The 18,296-nt window shown below is 43.6% G+C and overlaps 1 protein-coding gene across 1 annotated transcript; it reads left to right on the top strand.

Moving 5' to 3' along the window:
* Positions 1 to 6,511: 6,511 nt before the first annotated feature.
* On the top strand, positions 6,512 to 7,951 carry LOC121610963 (potassium voltage-gated channel subfamily S member 2-like). The gene has a single exon (XM_041943310.1). It carries the CDS (start codon positions 6,512 to 6,514, stop codon positions 7,949 to 7,951), a length of 1,440 nt encoding a protein of 479 aa, XP_041799244.1.
* The last annotated feature ends 10,345 nt before the right edge of the window (positions 7,952 to 18,296 follow it).

The raw sequence follows: 18,296 nt of genomic DNA, 5'->3' as shown, positions 1-18,296 counted from the left end.
TGTCTCTTTCTCATTCTGTCCTCTCCATCCACCCTTTATCCATCCCTTCCTCTGTCTCCTTCATACACACTGACTGAAAATCTGAAAATCTTGACACGCCTTTTGACTGTGTGGGGGTGGTCAAGGAATATAAGGCTTGAAACTGTTGGAGTGATTAAAAACTTTGTAGCCTGATTGGTCCCCTTAGACCTGGAGCAGCTCCAGGAACCTTTTCTCCATTTCCCACTTTCAAAACACCCACTAATAATTATCTTAAAAGATCCTCTGGAGATGATCTTAACTGAAAGGTACTGGCAGCAAAGCTTCAGTTTAAACTGATCCTGACAACAGCGAAGGCATCGTTCCACTCAAAATCTACATGGTTTTGTTCAAAAGGGAAAACTCAATTTGCTTCTCATGATTTAAGCTTGAAATTTGAGCCATAGATCATTTTAAACCAAAGGACATTTTATTTCCTTTATCTACTGTTCAGCTGTCAGAGCTGAGACACGACAGTAAAGCCGTCTAATATTTTCCTATTGAATTTATACCAGGGTTCTGCAAAAGTCTCCATCAAAAGATATGAGATGTGACTGAAAGCCTGCCAAGAGTGTGCAGAATGCAAATGACGGTGATTTAAAATGCAGGAGGTATTTTATGCGACCAGGGAAGGTTCTCAATGCACACTTTCGTCAAAGTAGTTGATTGAATTGCAGTTCAGTAGAAAGCGTTCAAATAATTGAGGCTAATAATTGTTTTAAATATTATATTCTTATTTGCAGTGGTGAAAAGTACATTTACTCAAGTACTGTATTTCCATGTTATGTTGCTTCATGCTTCTACTCCACAAAATGTCAGAGGGATTTTACATTTACATTTTATCAATTTGACAGCTATTGATAGTAGTCACATTTAAAATTCAGATTTCACATTAAGAAACATGCTACGATGATTAAACATATCACACTGATGCATATTAAACTTGTACTTCCTGACATTTTGTCTTGTGAGCCCATGCAACAAAGCAAGGTCTAGTTGGTGCTCCTGTCATGTGTCAGATGTTTGGTTTGATGCCCAAAGGTCAAATTATCCAGCATTTCACAAAAATCAGCATAGATGAAAGAAAAAGACAAAAAATGAATACAAATCGGTATAGAACGCTCCTTTTTCTTCTGTCCTACCCCATTAAAAATCACAACCCCTCAGATTAATCTTGTGACCCTCTGGAGGATGCTGGATAAAAGTACTGAAAATGCATGTGAAGTAGTTCAAAGCAGTGCCACCTCGACCAGCTACAACAACAATGTGCTGCTTACAATACACTGATGCACCAGTACCAACAACCTAATAATGTCATATAATAATATATTATGAGAAGGAGTACCTTCACATAGCATGCTTTGCTGTTAATAACTCTTTAAATAGATTCTGAATGCAGGGAGTCTTTTCACATTAATGTATGGTACTTTTGTTTAAATAAAGGGTCTGAGTAAGTCTTCCATCACCTGTAGTGTGTAATAATTGAATATAGCAAACTTCCCATGACAAAATAATACACAAGGATTTCTTGAAAAGCAAGGCCTGCTATCAATAAGAGAGGAGATCTGAGCAGACTTGTTGAGGAATAATCTATGAGGAATAGTTCCTCCTCCACAAAGGAGCACATTAAACTCAACCATGTGGGAGAAGAATGAATCAAACGCTGCCCAGTTCAATGAAAAGCAGGAAGTGAATAATCTGCAGATGATAGTCTGGTTAGCACAAATAATTTAGAACAAACCGCCTCAATAATCCCGATCAAAGTCCTGCTTTTATTTGTTATTTCAGACATCCAGCTTCTTCACCCACGCTAATGAAATCTGAGGAGGTGTGTGTGTGTGTGTGTGTGTGTGTGCCGTCAGAGATACCATTCAGGACTGATGGAGCTTGCAGAGCCAGAAGACACCCATTATTTTCAGCTAAATCAGATAAACACTGACTGTCACCTAGTTCCTAAGAGCTGTCACATCTAAATGTGCCATAGTAAAGGCCTGTTGTTGTTGCCCACGTGAGATTATTTATAATTCCCACACAGTGAGAGGAAATATGATGAGAAATAATCAGAATAATACAGATCACAAACACCAAGGAATCTCACTGAACAGAGGCTGATACCCAGGTATCAGTAAGACCCTGCTGGACGAGGATGATGATAGACTAAATAGGATTATAATCATTGCACGACATTCCCACACAACCACAGACGGATCCCACAAGTGAGGGATATTAATAAGGAAAAGTCTGTAATCTCACAACATTGTAATCAGCTGAGAGTGCTTGTGTGTGCTTTTCAGGCTCTTGCTAAGCTTTCCAAATCCTACAAATCTCCTGTGCGAGGGTGTAGATCTGTAGAGGCCTATAACATGATATACAATACCATTTTGGAAGTACACCCCTACACGCATCCAGAATGGGGTTATAGCATGTGTGAATACAACCGTAAAGGCCCAATCTGTACAGGCAGTCTCATGGGCTTACTGTACATGCTCATGTTAAGCTCCAATTATTGGGTTAAAGAAAAAAAAACGTGATGGAATATTAATGTGCTGGTTGCCTGGGAGTGAAACATCCTATTAGTAGTTCCAGTGTTGCCTGCAGCCTATGGTGATATTTTCCAAACAATACAACACAATACAGCAAGTGTGAAATTGCTTCCAATGATGAAGTATTCTCAAACGCAGCTAAAGCCTGATGTCTTAAACATGGTGGCCATCCGAAAGAAGAGATGATCACAGTGGCACAGCTCGAGGGAGCAATAGCAGCTATTAAAGCCTTCACTTTAGGTCTTCTTGCTCAACAGAATGAAGTGGTAGTGCTATAACCTTTATCGTGGTGACTTTAAAGCGTGTGCTGGGACCAAAAATTGGCCACATGTGTATTTTTCAATTGCTCAAACAACACAAAGTGTATTGACTCAGCAGCTTAGACTTGCTGTTAGCTTCTGCATATAGTTCTGGATGTGATCAGCTATTTACCAGCAGCCTTTCTTAAGTGCAAACTGTCTACTGCAGAGCAAACTGATGGCATGCTAATAGGCAGGCACCCAACAGAGTCTGTATAAGGTAGCTTTTGTCTGCAGCCGCCATTAACCAGCACCTTAAAGGACATTAAATTGTTAGAGCAAATAACGTTGTTTTGCTAAGAAGAATTAATAAATTTACACTCACTTCTAGCTATCAGAAATATTAATAATATTAATAATAGCCGGAAAAAATGATAGCAAATTAATTCAAACTGAAGGTTGCTATGGAGTTCCTGGCTCGTGTACAGTGATGCTTCATACACAAACTCACACAACCAAGTTCTTTAGAAGTGAACGCTTCATTAATGCTAATTAAGCAGTGCACAAACAATAACTCTTAACTACAAGCAATAACTACTGCAAATACAGCGATGAACAATTAATGAATAAATGACTGAGCCACTGAAGTCATGAATGCAGCATCATACCAAATATGTGAACGAGGACCATCAGACCAGAACAGATCAGATGCATCAATTAGTGGAAACACAAAAGAGCAAGTGGATGAACTCTTTAGGACTAAACATTAAAATAATGTTTTTCCTAAAGACGCACACAGACACGGACTTCGAGGGTGGCCTGTGTGAGTTCTGGCATCTTAATATTACCTTTCCTGTGATAACAAGCTGTGATTTTCTGGGTAAGCATGTACACTTTAACAATTTAAGCACACCATCTAAGCTGCAGTAATTGGAGTGACGTAGTGAATCTGTCATACACATCATAACAAAATCGAGTAACCTTGAGACATTTCTGTGAGTTTATGAAAAAACAGACAGAATTTAAACTGCTCTTTGAAATACGTCATCTCACAAGTGCGAGCCAACACTAATGAAGCTGTTTCCCAAATTATCAGCAATGTCAGTGAAAAACAGGTTTGTGTCAACTACAGCAGAACGGTGATCCATGCTTTCTAAAAACATTGTATTTTTAGTTGGGGAAACACTTCCTGTTACCTCTGGGACTGTTGTCTCTGCATGTTGAAACAAAACTTTATACTTTTCATATTTAGCTCTGCATTACAAAGGCAATTTCTTTGTCCTTTCTTCCCTGTGTGAGTCCTTGATGAAGTCCAGATCATGGATATTGGCTCTTAAGAGAGTCAGTTGCAGGTTCGTGCCAGGACTGATCTGTGCAGGTTAACAGGCTCACCCCCTGTTGGCACTCTGCATTTCTGCAGTCATCCTCTGTGAATCTTAGGGGCTTCTTCCTTGACCCAGAAGCCACGTGGACGACAGCTTCGGGGAGGGTTAATCCTTTGATCAATAAAAGATTCCAAATGTTCATCCGCATCTGTGCTGATTCACGCTACCCTTAATAGACACAGCTGCACATGTAAAAGAAAACCTTCAGCGCTTTATCAGTGATAGCAAGGCTGTTCTGCAAGGCCGCAGCTTTAACACTGGCTCTGCCTTCTGCCAGACAGAGCGCTGCAATGGTAAATGGAGATTCAGGTGGAGATGATGCCGTTGGTCAGTGTTAAAAGCACGTATGGTTTTGTCTGGGATCAAGCAGAATGGTTCTCATCTACTCTGTGGTTGAGGATTAGTAAACAGTATTCAAGTGAGAAGACATCGATATGTGTTGAATGTCATAATTCTATTGATCCACTCGGCATGACAGTGAATGTGTGTGATCAATGACCAAAGACTGCACGATCAATTGTAGCCTTCAAGTGAAAGGGCCAGTCCTCACAAATAACAAGCATTTACATTGTGCACTAAAAACAGCTGCAGTGTTTGTCCCTAGTACATGCAACAAAATCATCAAATACTACAAACACTGCATTGTTTCATTCTATAGTAATATTAAAGGGCACTCCAGAGATTTTAGATATAAAGGTCACAGGAGCAGGAGTGCCTCTCGGTACAGCGACAGACAAGGAAAACCAGGCTGCAACGGCCCAAAACGTTTCCATCAGGAGAAACATCCAAAACAAATACAACAGCGGAAACATGCTGAGTGTTTCTGAAGTGGGAGAAAAGTGGAGAAAAGAGGTGGCACGGCATGAAAAGGTGGAGAAGCTGGAGAACTTCTGTTATGGACGTGCATTATTCTGGTACATTTGTTTTTTTGGGGAGTTTGTGTGTTTTAGACTTTGTTTTTTATTCGCTGAAAGCTTCCGTTGTTGGATTTACATGTGTTTTTGATCTGGCATCGTTTCTGAAGCTGCTGCACGTGGCTCCTGATGGAAATGTTGCAGCATGTTTGTCCTTGTCGGCCACCATATGTCAGAAAACAGTCCTCTTCTGTGGCTCTGGAAGAGCTTTGTGAAGAGTCATCCCCTGATAATGTCATCAGGGTTATCTCTGCAGGGCGGAGGGGGGATCCAGGGCATTTTCCAGACAGGTGAGCATTTAATGACGGGCAACTCAGTTGCATCATGGGAACTGATGGAAAATGTTTGGATCTAACCCATAAAAGGCACTTAAAGTCAACATATCGCAACCATGCTTTTTTATTTGGACTCTTGTGAATCCTTCACTTTGTGGAGGTGCAATATTAAATCGATTCTTCGGTGCTTTCCGTGTGTTCGTTAGTTGGTGACTCCCTCTCCTCCGGGCGCTGCGCCTCGCCCCACAGCACCACCATGCTGAGATCACTGCGAGAGGGCGGCGCACAGGGAGAGCTACGTGTTGCTGCGCAGCAACAGATAGAAAGAACACAGAGAGGGAGAGAGAGGGAGAGAGAGACAGAGAGAGAGGGAGAGAGAGGGAGAGGAGAGAGAGAGAGAGAGAGAGAGAGAGAGAGAGAGAGAGAGAGAGGAATTCCCTCGTACAGGCACAAGCGGCAGTCAGGGCGTGTATCAGCTCCTACGGCTCCCTGAACGCGCTGTTATAAATGCAGCCGCCACCTGCAGATGAAGGAGGTGTCACCCTGGGGGACGCAGGATGTGAGGAGCACCAGCTACAACCAGCCTCCGTGTGCGTGTGAGGAGGGAGCGTCCGTTTATTTCTGTCTTGAGGCATCATTGACAGAGGCTTCCTCCTCTTCTCTCTAAGCTGAGAAAACCAACCTGTGTGGACCCCAGGGGACGGAGGGCTCCAACTTGGCCACAAGCTGCAACATGCCGTCACCGGAGTTGAAATGCGGGCTCTTCTTGTAGGGGGGGTCGGTAAACTGGCCGCGCGTTAAAGTAAGTTCATTGTTCGTGCGTGTGCTTTTGTTTCATAGAAGCCAGCGGCTGGACATCATTGCTCTTCCTGTAACTGTGCAGCATTTTGGGGAAAAAAAAACACGCGGCTGTAACAAATGGGCGTTTTATCTTTAAGTTTAAGAGCAAATGTGGCATTTATTCATCTGATATTCAATTCAAAATAACTCCCTTTCCGCTTCTCTTTCCCTCTTCTCTCCTGAAGTGCGCGTCTCTCTCTGTGCTCACTGTCTCTGTCCATCTGTCTCTCTCCATCAATGTGATTTTCTCTGTCACTGTCTCTTTCCCTCTGCGTCTCTGTGTGTCTCTCTCCAGACATGACAGGTCAGGTCCTGGGGAAACCGGGCGGCGGGGCTCACATGGATGACAGCGCCGCCATCCGCATCAACGTGGGCGGCTTCAAGAAGCGCCTGCAGTCCGACACTCTCTCCCGGTTCCCCGAGACGAGGCTTGCGCGCCTGCTCCACTGTCAGTCCAAAGAGTCCATCCTGGAGCTGTGCGACGACTACGACGACACGGAGAAAGAGTTTTACTTCGACAGGAACCCGGCGCTCTTCCCGTACGTGCTGAATTTCTACAACACGGGGCGGCTGCACGTCATGGCCGAGCTGTGCATCTTCTCCTTCAGCCAGGAGATCGAGTACTGGGGCATCAACGAGTTCTTCATTGACTCCTGCTGCAGCAGCGCCTACCACTGCAGGAAAATGGACCAGGACCGGGACGACTGGGAAGACAGGAGCGATGAGGGGAGCACCACCTCGTCGTTTGACGAGCTGTTGGAGTTTTACAGCGACGCCACCAAGTTTGACAAGCAGCTGCTCGGGAGCGCACGGAGGCGCGTCTGGCTAATGCTGGATAACCCCGGCTACTCCGTGGCAAGCCGCATCATCAGCATCCTCTCCATCCTGGTGGTGCTCGGCTCTATCGCCACCATGTGCATGAACAGCATGAGCGAGTTCAGCCTGCTGGACAGCGAGGGGCAACCCACAGAGGACCCCCGGTTCGAGACTGTGGAGCACTTTGGCATCGGCTGGTTCACTCTGGAGCTGGTCGCCAGGTTCGTGGTGGCGCCCGATCTTCTGCACTTCTTCGAGCATCCGTTAAATGTGATCGACCTGGTGTCCATACTTCCGTTTTACCTGACACTCCTTATAAACCTGGTGGTGGAGAGCAGCCCGGCGCTGGCCAACCTGGGACGCGTTGCGCAGGTGTTAAGGCTGATGAGGATTTTCCGCATCCTGAAGCTGGCCCGTCACTCCACGGGGCTGCGCTCCCTGGGGGCCACCCTCAGGAACAGCTACAAAGAAGTGGGCCTTCTGCTTCTCTACCTGGCCGTGGGGGTGTCGTTTTTCTCCGTCATGGCCTACACGGTGGAGAAAGAGGACAGCGAGGACCTCTCCACCATCCCTGCGTGCTGGTGGTGGGCCACCGTCAGCATGACCACCGTCGGGTACGGAGACGTGGTGCCGGTGTCCATAGCGGGCAAGCTGACCGCCTCTGCCTGCATCCTGGCCGGGATTTTAGTAGTTGTGCTTCCGATTACGCTCATTTTCAATAAATTCTCTCTCTTCTACAAGAGACAAAAACAGCTGGAGATCGCGATGAGGAGCTGTGATTTCGACGAGGGGATAAAAGAGGTGCCCTCGGTCAACCTGAGGAACTATTACGCGCACAAAGTCAAATCCCTCATGGCGAGCTTGTCTAACATGAGCCGGAGTTCGCCCAGTGAACACAGCCTGAATGAATCGATACACTGAACCGGTTTTAGCGAGGACACCCGGTCAGGCGGGGCGACACTGTTCACTCAGCGCGGCTGCATGAGGAGCTGTCCAGAGTGCTGAGAGCTCTGGCTGAAAAAAGCCCACTTCCTTCCACTGATGTCTGACCGTTTGCCTCTCTGTAGCTCAGTGCAATAACGTGTTTATCTATGTGTCAGTCACAATGAGAACGTGCGCAAATGTACAGGACAGCCTCAATATGATGTTTCACTGTGCATTAATATGGCAAGTGGGCCAAAAAATGTGGCCACCTAAGATGAAAAAGACAGAGAATGCTGTAGTCGTTTACAGTCCTAGGCGGTGTCACACTGTAGTCCACCCTCCAGCTATACTTGTCGTGATCAAATGTGTCTGAAAGTAACTCCAGCTGTATCTCTTTTGAAGAATGTTGATGTGTAATTGTCATGTTGCAACAAGATTCCTTCAGATGTGTGGTTAAAGCAAGCTGTATTAAACAAAAAAAATAAATAAATACAGAACACACTTCCTCATGTTTTTCATGTGCAGAGCGAGCGGCTTTTAAGCATCTTCCTGATTGAGATAACACATGTGAGCCTGAAGGCGGACTGACGGATTTGCGGTAGTGACTGACACTATATCTAAAAGAGTTTGACAGGTGTAGCAACAGCCATTCAGAGCTGACATGTAGAATACATTTATTCTGAAGAGGGGATTTTTTTTTTGGCTGCACTGTTTTAAAACCTATACTTGCCTCTAAGGAGGGCCGAGTATAGAAAATCCAGATGTAAGGTGTCCACTGCTTACTGAGAGTAGAGCAGACAGACAGAGGCCTTTTCCTCTCTCTTTGTTACATTTCATTTGAATCTTCCATTCTGCAATACATTTGTCTTCTTGTCTCCAGCCTTTAAAGTCTCAAGGTGTCTGGATAAAACCGGCGTTCTCAGAGAGGCGTTTTCGCAGCCCTCTCGCTGCCTCTGGTCAGCGTCGCAGTAAACAGCTCTCTCACAGGATGCAGTCGCAGGAATACAACAGAGAGAACTCACTTAGCTGCATTGATTTCAGTTTAAAGGATGAGGAGCCATTTGATACAAGCAGAAACCAGGCTTGAAAACTCAATGCTTCCCTCGGATTTCTGTACAGTTAGCAGCACTGATTTCAGTTTTTATTTTAAGGAGCGTTTTATTTTCAAGTTCTTTAAATGGTTTCTGTATAACAGATCACCCTTATTGTTTTGAGCTGAATCTTCTCATCAGGATAGCTGCAGGTGGAAAAACAGCCCTGCAGCACCTTCATCACTCTCAGTGTTTTCTCAGGTTTCAGATAATTCACACATTTATGCACATTTCAACGACTTGAGCAGTTAAACTAATCTGCTCTTGTGGTAGGATAATTTAAAATTCATTGTGTCCAGATTACCATGTGCAGACAGACAGGCAGAGGTATCATACATATTGGTCCTTAAAGCTTACTTACTTATGCATCCCGGCGGCTGGAACTCCCAAAGGACTCAGAGAGACAAGTTTGATGTTGTTTATTTGACAAAAAGTTAGCACCAGAAATATTCTTCTTATCATTTAGGCTTGAAAATTGCAAAATTCTCTGTGAATACCAAAGAGCTCTTGGGCGTACATAAAAAATAAGTGAGTGGCACTGAGGTTATTTCAATGCACTTCAGCAAAAATGTCATGTTCACTTGGACTTAATGAGAAATTGACGTGTTGCCTGTTGTTTTCCAAGTATTTCTGTCGAGCTCAGATGAAATTATATTTACCCTTGGATGCCAATTATATCATTCTCCTTTTGTTTACTCCAACACCTTTAAAGGCTTTCCCCCGGGAGCGAATCCAAAACGCCACACAGCGCCAAACTGGGACGGAAAAATCAGTAAATGAGTTCACAGTGACTGTGGGTGACATTTTAACATATCAACAGAGGCATACCAAAAAAGAACAGTAGTTAACCTTTTCCTTCTTTGGGAGAGGAAAGTAATTATAGAATGTGGAAGAAGATCTTAATGTACTTTAGGACCGTAGGCGTAAGAGAAACAGTCACAAGATTAGTAGATTTGTAATGTCACCCAAATCCAAAAGTCAGATGTGTGTGTGTGTGTGTGTGTGTGTGTAGGTCACTGTGACTCCTGAGGAGGAAGATGGAGATGTCTGGCCCCTCCGCTGCCTCCCCTTGGCTCGCCTGTATCATTACCCCCTGACTGTGGTGATAGATGTAAGGAGGGCCGGATCCTGCTTGGCACACAGCTGAGCGCAGATGGCAGCTCAGGTCATTAGACGAAGACCAGGGCAAAAAGTCTGCTTTCCTCCCTCACACCAGCTACCAGCAGAGCTTAAATCCAGTCCGACCAATTCTTTTGATCGTCAAGGCTCGAATTTGTGACTCATCATGCGGAGAGAAAAGGGCACATAGGGGAGTTTTGAAAAATTAGTCTCACGTGTAATGATCTAGGCTTTTATAATCAGGGCTGGCTAATTATTTTATCTGAATGATTAATGATTGAATCAAAAGAGGTTCCTTTTTACTGACGGGAAAAGGGGCTTCCTGAAGTTAAATAAGCCTGGGTTTATTCGGTCCCTTTCAAATGTGCTGTGAACAAAGGCAAGAGAGGAAGATCATGAAAAGATACTGAAAATGGGAAGAATACGGAGCTTATTAATGCAGAGCTGACAGGGAATAAGAACTAAATGGTGTATGTGCTTGTGCTTGTGTGTGTGAGAGAGAGAGAATGTGCTTTACACAAACATAGCAGACAGCGTGTCTAATGGGGAACTTATTGAAGCTGGCAGCACAGGCGTCATCTCCAGTCTGCTCTGTATTGGTGATATAAAACTCTGTTACTAAGCAGGCGTTCCGTGTTGTTGCACATTACCATCTGCTACTATCCTTTTTCTTTAAACAGTGTGGGAAGATTGGATCTTTTCAGTGTGCTTGTTTCTTTCCCTGCCCCCTCCACCCCACCCCCACCCCCCTTTCTGCCTCTTCCCACCATGTCTGCTCTGTGAATATCTCCAAAAATAATCTCTCATTACATGGATCATGGCATAGCTAATTATCATGTACAGATCCAATGCAAATGCTGAATGCAGGTGATATCGTCTAAGGATGACTGATCATATTGCTTTACGCCACCATTAGAAAATCTAAATTCCAAGTATATTGGATTTTTCTGGTTTGTGGAAGATAATTTGTTTTTTTTTATTTTATTACATCCATTTTTTTCCATCATCTATCAGCCTGATGTCATTATTTGGAGTTAAATTTTATTTGTAACAGGCGTCGTTTTCTTTTATTAGAATAGATTTTTGAATTTATCTCGAAAGGAATATTATGATGACAGAACAGAAGCCATCATTGATTCAAACTTCCTACAATACACACAGCGGGGCTTTGACCTAATGATGACGTCAGCAGGCTTACAAGCTCATGATGATGCCAACATGCAAATTTTCAGCAAGTATGATGTTTACCATGCTCACTGTCTTAGTTAAGTGTGTTACCGTGCTAAGAGTTGCTAATTAGCACTCAAGACAAAGCATGGGAATTTCATTAGTTTTGAAGGTATTCAGTCATAAACCAATGTATAGGACATGTTTGACATAATAGTGAAAGTTATCACAATTAATCCTGAGAGGACATGAATGTCTGAAGCTAATTTCATGAACATCCATCCAATCATCGAGGAATAAGTTTCAGACTGAGCCAACACTGTGGACCAATCAAACAGCAGACTGACACAGCTAGTCTGGATAAAAACTAAGCATTACTTATTTTTTTAAGCCTGGTTTATTTCAAATGTGCTAAAATCACAGTACATCAGGTACCTGTTACCTCGCACCGACCCTCCAGCAGGTGTTGGCCCTTCACCAGAAAACCTCCACAATCACTTGATCATAAAAGAACCTCTGAAGGACAATAATTCCAGACAAATGGGACCATTAACGTTCCTTCTTTTTAATGTAGCACTCAGTCTGCTACCATTAAGTGACTCATCCAGAGAGACAGTTGTTTTTGGATCTAAATCACAGTAGTGTTCCCACAGAATTTTAATGGGTATAGCACAAAGTGGCCCATTCCAACACTTAGCGAGTGCTATTCTACCTTTTACCAACGACTTTTATGAAAATAAAGTCCCAGATTTATAATGAACCCCCACATCTTGTCCTGTTTAAACGGCCTAAAAAGCTGGAAATGGATTTTTGTTCTCAACAGCCAAGAAGGGTAACTTTTGCAGTTTTGTTTGGATGCTACAGAGACGGCAGCAAGAGCAGAACACTTTAATTATACCAGCCTGTACATTTCAGGACTCTCTTAAGCGCGAGTAGAGGGGCTGAGCTGAAGCTACGTGCGACTACGTCAGAGGGCGCAGTGATTTAATTAATCTTCACATTCAGAGGGCTTTGTTAACCCTTACTTTACCTGCCGAGTTACACGGGACAACACAAAAACATTGTCTTGCAGTGCTTGCCAGAGTTTTGGTAACATTGTTTGGCTTTTAGTGCCGTACTCATGTGTAGTTTGACAGTCGTTAGGATAAATATCCTCTGCCTGGATACTCTCAGCTGCTTAGAGGATTTACATGAGCACCCAGCCCCAACCATGTCAGAGATTCTTAAACAATTTCATGTCACACATCTGAGCCGTACTCATCAGCTTCTATGGACTGCAAACAGGGCCACTAAACCACAGTCTACATGATGGGAAACTATAAATAGGAGCAAAACACACAGTATGTTGAGAGTAATTTTTCCTGCAGATTATCAGGGGTATGTATCATTTCCCCAAAGCCCCTAGATCCACAGTATTAGGCAGCACACACGCCAAGATCGGCTTTCTCATTATGTCATGCATGAAATCATCCCTGTCTGAAAAATGGCCTCGGAATAAGAGATACACACACAGAGACAATGCCTCTTTATCCCACTGACATGTTTCGACTCATAATTCAAACACGTTGCCGAACTCCTCTGTACCTGGAGCGTGACTCACTGCATTTCGGTAGCAGGGCAGCTAAACCAGCGGTCCTGGTGGAATCATAACGAGCCAATGGGTACCTCATGAGGGCTGAGAATGAGAGATCATCTCTATATGTGGCAGCTATGTAACCCTGACCGGCTGCTCAGAGGAGAGGGAAGGTATGGGCTATTCTCAAGCACAAGCTCAGGAGCCCCCGTGTCAATTAAGAAAGTCACCTAAAGTGCAGAATTGGGTTGTGAAGGAACATGCATGCCATCACATACCACCACACATACACAGCCTGGAGTACATTGAACTAAAGGGATTTCTCAGACGCTGCTGCTCCGACAGGTGATACAGAGAGTCAGGCAGGCTCAGATTGGAACCATTACTGTGTTTGGATGGGTGGTGGGATGTCGAGTCAAAAGGACAGACACAATCAGGCTTCAAACTGCAAAGTAAGAGGACGAATGGTAAGGACATACATACAGATCAGGTATCTGTCGGCCTGAGTGTGCAACATGTTTGTGTGGCTATTCATTTGCATGTACTTTATACGCGGTGTGTGTATGTGGGTGCCCGAGTGTGATTGCTTCCCTCCGGAATCAATTTCCTCTAGGATGTACCAAGGACAGCGGTGCAGACAGTTTGATTTGTTAAGCCTGAACAGAGTGTGTCTGAGGCCTCAGTGGCAGTCCACCTGAGCCCAAGGGGGTGACGTCAATAATACCCAAAAAAACCCTGATATCTCAAAGTGTGTTCTTTCAGAAAAAAAAAAATACAATTACGTGGAAGGTCCTGCAGCAATAATGCCAGACGTATGACTATCAAACTGACTCCAACCTCAAGGCTCATGACATTGCAGAGTGTGATGAAAAAGTTGCACAGAGGTAAAAATACAATGCGTGTACTTCAGATGAAGACAGAAAACAGTAAAATGATTTACGTATATCAGTCAGGGCCACGGAAATATATGTTTTGTTCCTTTCAGGAAGAGACTAAGAGGAAGAAAAGACAAGAATACAAATCAGACTGGTGAAATGTGTGAACTCGGGGTGAAAACTGAAAGTAGCAGGGGGGCTGTGACAACATATTGTGAGACATGATGTGAATATAACAGCATAATGAGTCTATTTCTGTTTCTTAGTCTTCTTAGTGATGTAGCCCCACTCCCTCTTTTTCTCTCCCACTCTCCCGTTTTAACTCCATCGATCTTCCTGGATCATCAACTCGCTAAATACTCAGGGCCGCATTCATCCCTCTCTAGTATTGGGAATGGTGATAATTGCCTAATTTGTTATAATTGCAGTGCTGTACCTTGTCTGGTGTGGTTAATTGCCTTTGAAATCCACCTGGTGTTAGAACTGTGCCACAGCTGCTCTGGGGGGACCACATTGTCTAAATGAAACTGATTATGGAAACAAACTGAGCCTCAGCCTGGCCCTGTAGAGTGGCCCTGTGTTTTTCATTTCAGCTAATCTCAGGTTGGCTTGTGGTGGAGGCTGTTTGTGTGCTAAGATAAAGGTGGAGGTATCTGGTATTCCCTCAGGCATATGCATGTTTGTGTTGGTGATTGACCATCTGGGTGCTTCTCTGCAGGTGTGAATAACTGACAGCACACGCCAGTCCTGACAAGCGTCAGTGATTTGACTATTTGGACAAATTGCTGTGCTGGGCTTTGGGGAAATGCCCTTTTCCTGACATAGCAGATGTGATTGACCTGAGGAAATATGAACATAAGAGATGGATGCAGTCCATGGTGTTCCTAAATCACATGTCTTTAACTACACAAGGATGGCTGAAAATTACCACGTAAAGATAAAACATTAAGGTGAAGGAATGATTACAGAGTATTAGTAGCTGTGAATTAGAAAGTAAAATCCAAGTATAACAGCTATGTAGTAACTGGTTATACATTACTGGTCGTTACTCATACTATATTTATTCACCTGTAATTAGCTTAGCAGGTTAGCATTAAATTAGTTTTTGCCACTTTTGGGAACAAAAAAACTAACAAAATGTTAAGGTTTATATCATCACCTTGTGAAGTTTTTACAGTGAATGCATGAGAAGACATTTCACTATTTACAAGAGAGATGTGTCTCTGGTCAGCTGTTGTATGTAAGCCCAGTGTTCCCTCTCTGTTTAGCAAACTTTTGAGGGAAATATCTCACTCTTTGACTGGTTTTTCAGAGCTTTTTTGCAATAAATAGCTGCCTGCTGTGCAGAAATTACACTAATGAGTGCTGAGAGTGAAAGCATCGCACTCAGTAACTTAAATCATACCTGTTGTCCTTGTCATTATTAACTATTGCAGATCAGTCCAATGTGTTTATCTGCTGTGATTTCAACGGTCAACATAGTTTTCTTGTGTGACCCACGTCTACACTTGCTGTTATGCACCAAATGACCAAATGCCCAGCGCATGGAGATGCCATTCACGCAGAGGAGTGTGGCTTTTATTCGAGAGGAAGAGAGATAACAAGGGAAGAGCAAAGCACACTTAAGGAAGAGAACTGCAGGATGGACAGAAAAAGCAAAAGCAGGGGTATAGAAAGAGTGAGAGGGCGACTGTGTTAACAGTGATTAAAAGTGAAAACCCGTTCTGAATCAAGTGATGGGATTCACTCACTGCGAGGACTTCTCCTGGGTTATTCAGCAACCCCACATGAAAGAGGGTCCAGCTGGGAGACTCTGCTTGTTGTTTATCAGCATCCCACTGGAGGCAGCAGGGGTGTGAATCTGAGAACTGAAGCCTACAGATGGATGGCTTCCCATTATGGATCATTATAGCTTCCTGTGGGCCATATATCTGCTAATGTGAGTGTGGAACACTGCTGTGTTTTTTTATTGCGCTTATTATATTTTCATGGGGGTTGTAACGGTTTAAAAGTTCTTAAAGTGGCTTTAAGTGGTCGTGCATAAATATTATGTCTCTTTAATGTGACGCCACAAATCACAACTGACTGGTGAGTCGCAGTGAATGTGCAGTTGAATTATAGGAGGAGCACATCATTTAGCTGAATAGTGTCCTTGGCGGTAAAGACGCGGTCACATGTAAGTTTAAAATGCCAACTTCTAAGCCCGGTCACATCAAACAGAATCACTGGTGAGAAAGAAAAACGAACGGTGGAGGGAAAGAGGCAGAGAAATTTGCTCACTCCAGACTCTTCTAATCTATTAGTCTGGGCTGCATGTCAACTCCAATTGAGCAAACACTCCTAAGCAAGACTCCATTGTTTCCCATAGAGAGTGCCGCTGCTCGGCTGGCGCATCACCATGCACACCTCTGAATATGTGTGCTCTGCTTTTCAATGAGGTGTCTCCCCTAACAACCTGTCTGGATGCTAGTCACATATGTGTGTGCAGCCATGCACCGAATAGGCACCTATAACCCTGGCTGTGCCGAGCCTTGCAGAGGGTGCAGTGGAGTGAAGACAGAGCAACAGGAACTCTGCAGTTGTTAAAGCATCCCACCTTCTGGGGGGGCTTCCATGATGCTCTGGCCTGCACCTGTGGGACCACAGGAGGAGGCAACGTCTGTGAAGCAGATGGTGGCGATTGCTCTCTGGTGAAATGTCACACCGATGTTCCTTGCGTTAAAGATTGGATTCCCCTGTATCTCTTGCCACTGGAGATTGATGCATCATTTGGAGGAGCTCATTACTCTTTCATGGCTGCTTCTCAGCAAACACACACACACACACACACCTTTTCCGAATGCAGGAGAGGGCTCTTGCGCGCATTCACTCATAAGGTCACCATTAATTAAGATTCCCACAGTTGTGGAGATGGTGATGGATGGTTGATATTTCCTCAGAAAGCACACTCTGTTGTGGATGCCAGGGAAAGGCTTTACTCCATCAGTCAACACAGAATGTGTTGGGCTTCTTTTTTTTTTAAATCAAGAGGCATGAATCTATTTGCTTGTGTCTGGTGGTGCCGCTGGGCTCTAAACAAAGAGGAAGGCGTCCGAGTGGATGTGGAGTTAATGACTTTCTGTCCCTGCTGATGTGGTGTCGACTTCACAAAGGACTCATCCTCCGCTTCAGAGGAAACGACAGGAAAAATATAAGGTCTGTCTTCTTTTCAAACACTGTTCTAAGTTTATTTGTTTTGTTCCGCACAGTTAAAGTTCCTGTTAGTGTCAGTGTTATGAGAAAAAATATAACAAGGATAAAGATTTCACTATATGTTACTGGCACTGGAGATAAAACAAAGGACCACAGTACAGTCGCTTTATTTTTCATATCACTGCATTGTATTCACGATGCTCAGAAGCTAAAATTGTCTTTTTAACACTGTTAAAAAAAATCTCTTAAAAACAGCTCACATCATGTTGAACAGCACTGCACTGCATTGGTTTGTAGACATGATGTTACCATGCAACTAATTATTCATTTTGTGCAGTCTAATGTTGTTTTTTTCTCCTTGTGGCAGTGAAGAGGCAAAACAACTTCAGGCACGATCCCGTCCCTGAGGAGAAATGCGGTGATCTCTTAACATTCGTTTCAGGCTTTTGATAGGGCTGCAACTAATGTGATTGTATAAAAGCATATTTTGAAAAACACATTATTCAAATCAGTTATGATGTAGAAGGATTGCAGAAGTTAACTCTTTACCATGATGTCTGTTTGGTGGCATTTTGGGTTCAGCAGTCTCCTGAGAATACAGTTGATGTGCAGCTTTCCTGCTTCAGCCATTATGTTTTAAGTGAGTGTAATGTCAGAATATCCAGAGCCAATGCAGGACGTACTGATATGAATGAACACTTGAGGTTTGGGTAGTGGTTGCTGTAACATAATCAACCGTACCTGAACCATACTTTTTTTACCTAATGCCACAATTGCAGGAATATGGCAGTGAAGGTCCCAGGGCAGTACTATTATTACACTTTCATTAGCTGTAAAGAGTAAAAACTAATGCAAAATAGTGGCTTCTGAACTAAAAACCCTGGAGATTCAACTATTGTTATTATGGATTAGGTAAGAGTATGGACAAGTAGGACTAAAAGCCAGCAGCCATGCTAGTGACTCTGTGAGTAAGTGGTGCTTCAAGCTAAATGCTAACATCACCATGTTAATGCACTCACAGTGACTGACGTAACATTTACCATGTCAGCGGATGAAGGACGCTGCGTGGAGGAGAGGTATACAGGCCTACCTACCTGCAGACAATGCCTTTACGCTCACACTATTTCTATGCGAGGCTGCATTCATTATCAAGTCAAGTCTCTTTTGTCATGGACCACAAAGCCATTTCTCTCACTTTCCGTGCATGAAGACACTGGCTACAGTCTGAAGGTGCCTTTGATTTGCAACTTTAAATCTAATTCTCTAATTATTCATTACAAAGCTGTTAAATTACTTATAAAAGCTTGATGCCAGAGTTTAAAATG

Source organism: Chelmon rostratus, chromosome 8, assembly GCF_017976325.1.
Source record: "Chelmon rostratus isolate fCheRos1 chromosome 8, fCheRos1.pri, whole genome shotgun sequence".
Lineage (NCBI taxonomy): Eukaryota > Metazoa > Chordata > Actinopteri > Chaetodontiformes > Chaetodontidae > Chelmon > Chelmon rostratus.
Note: the sequence above shows the minus strand (reverse complement) of the source record. Positions and strands in the feature narration are given on the sequence as shown.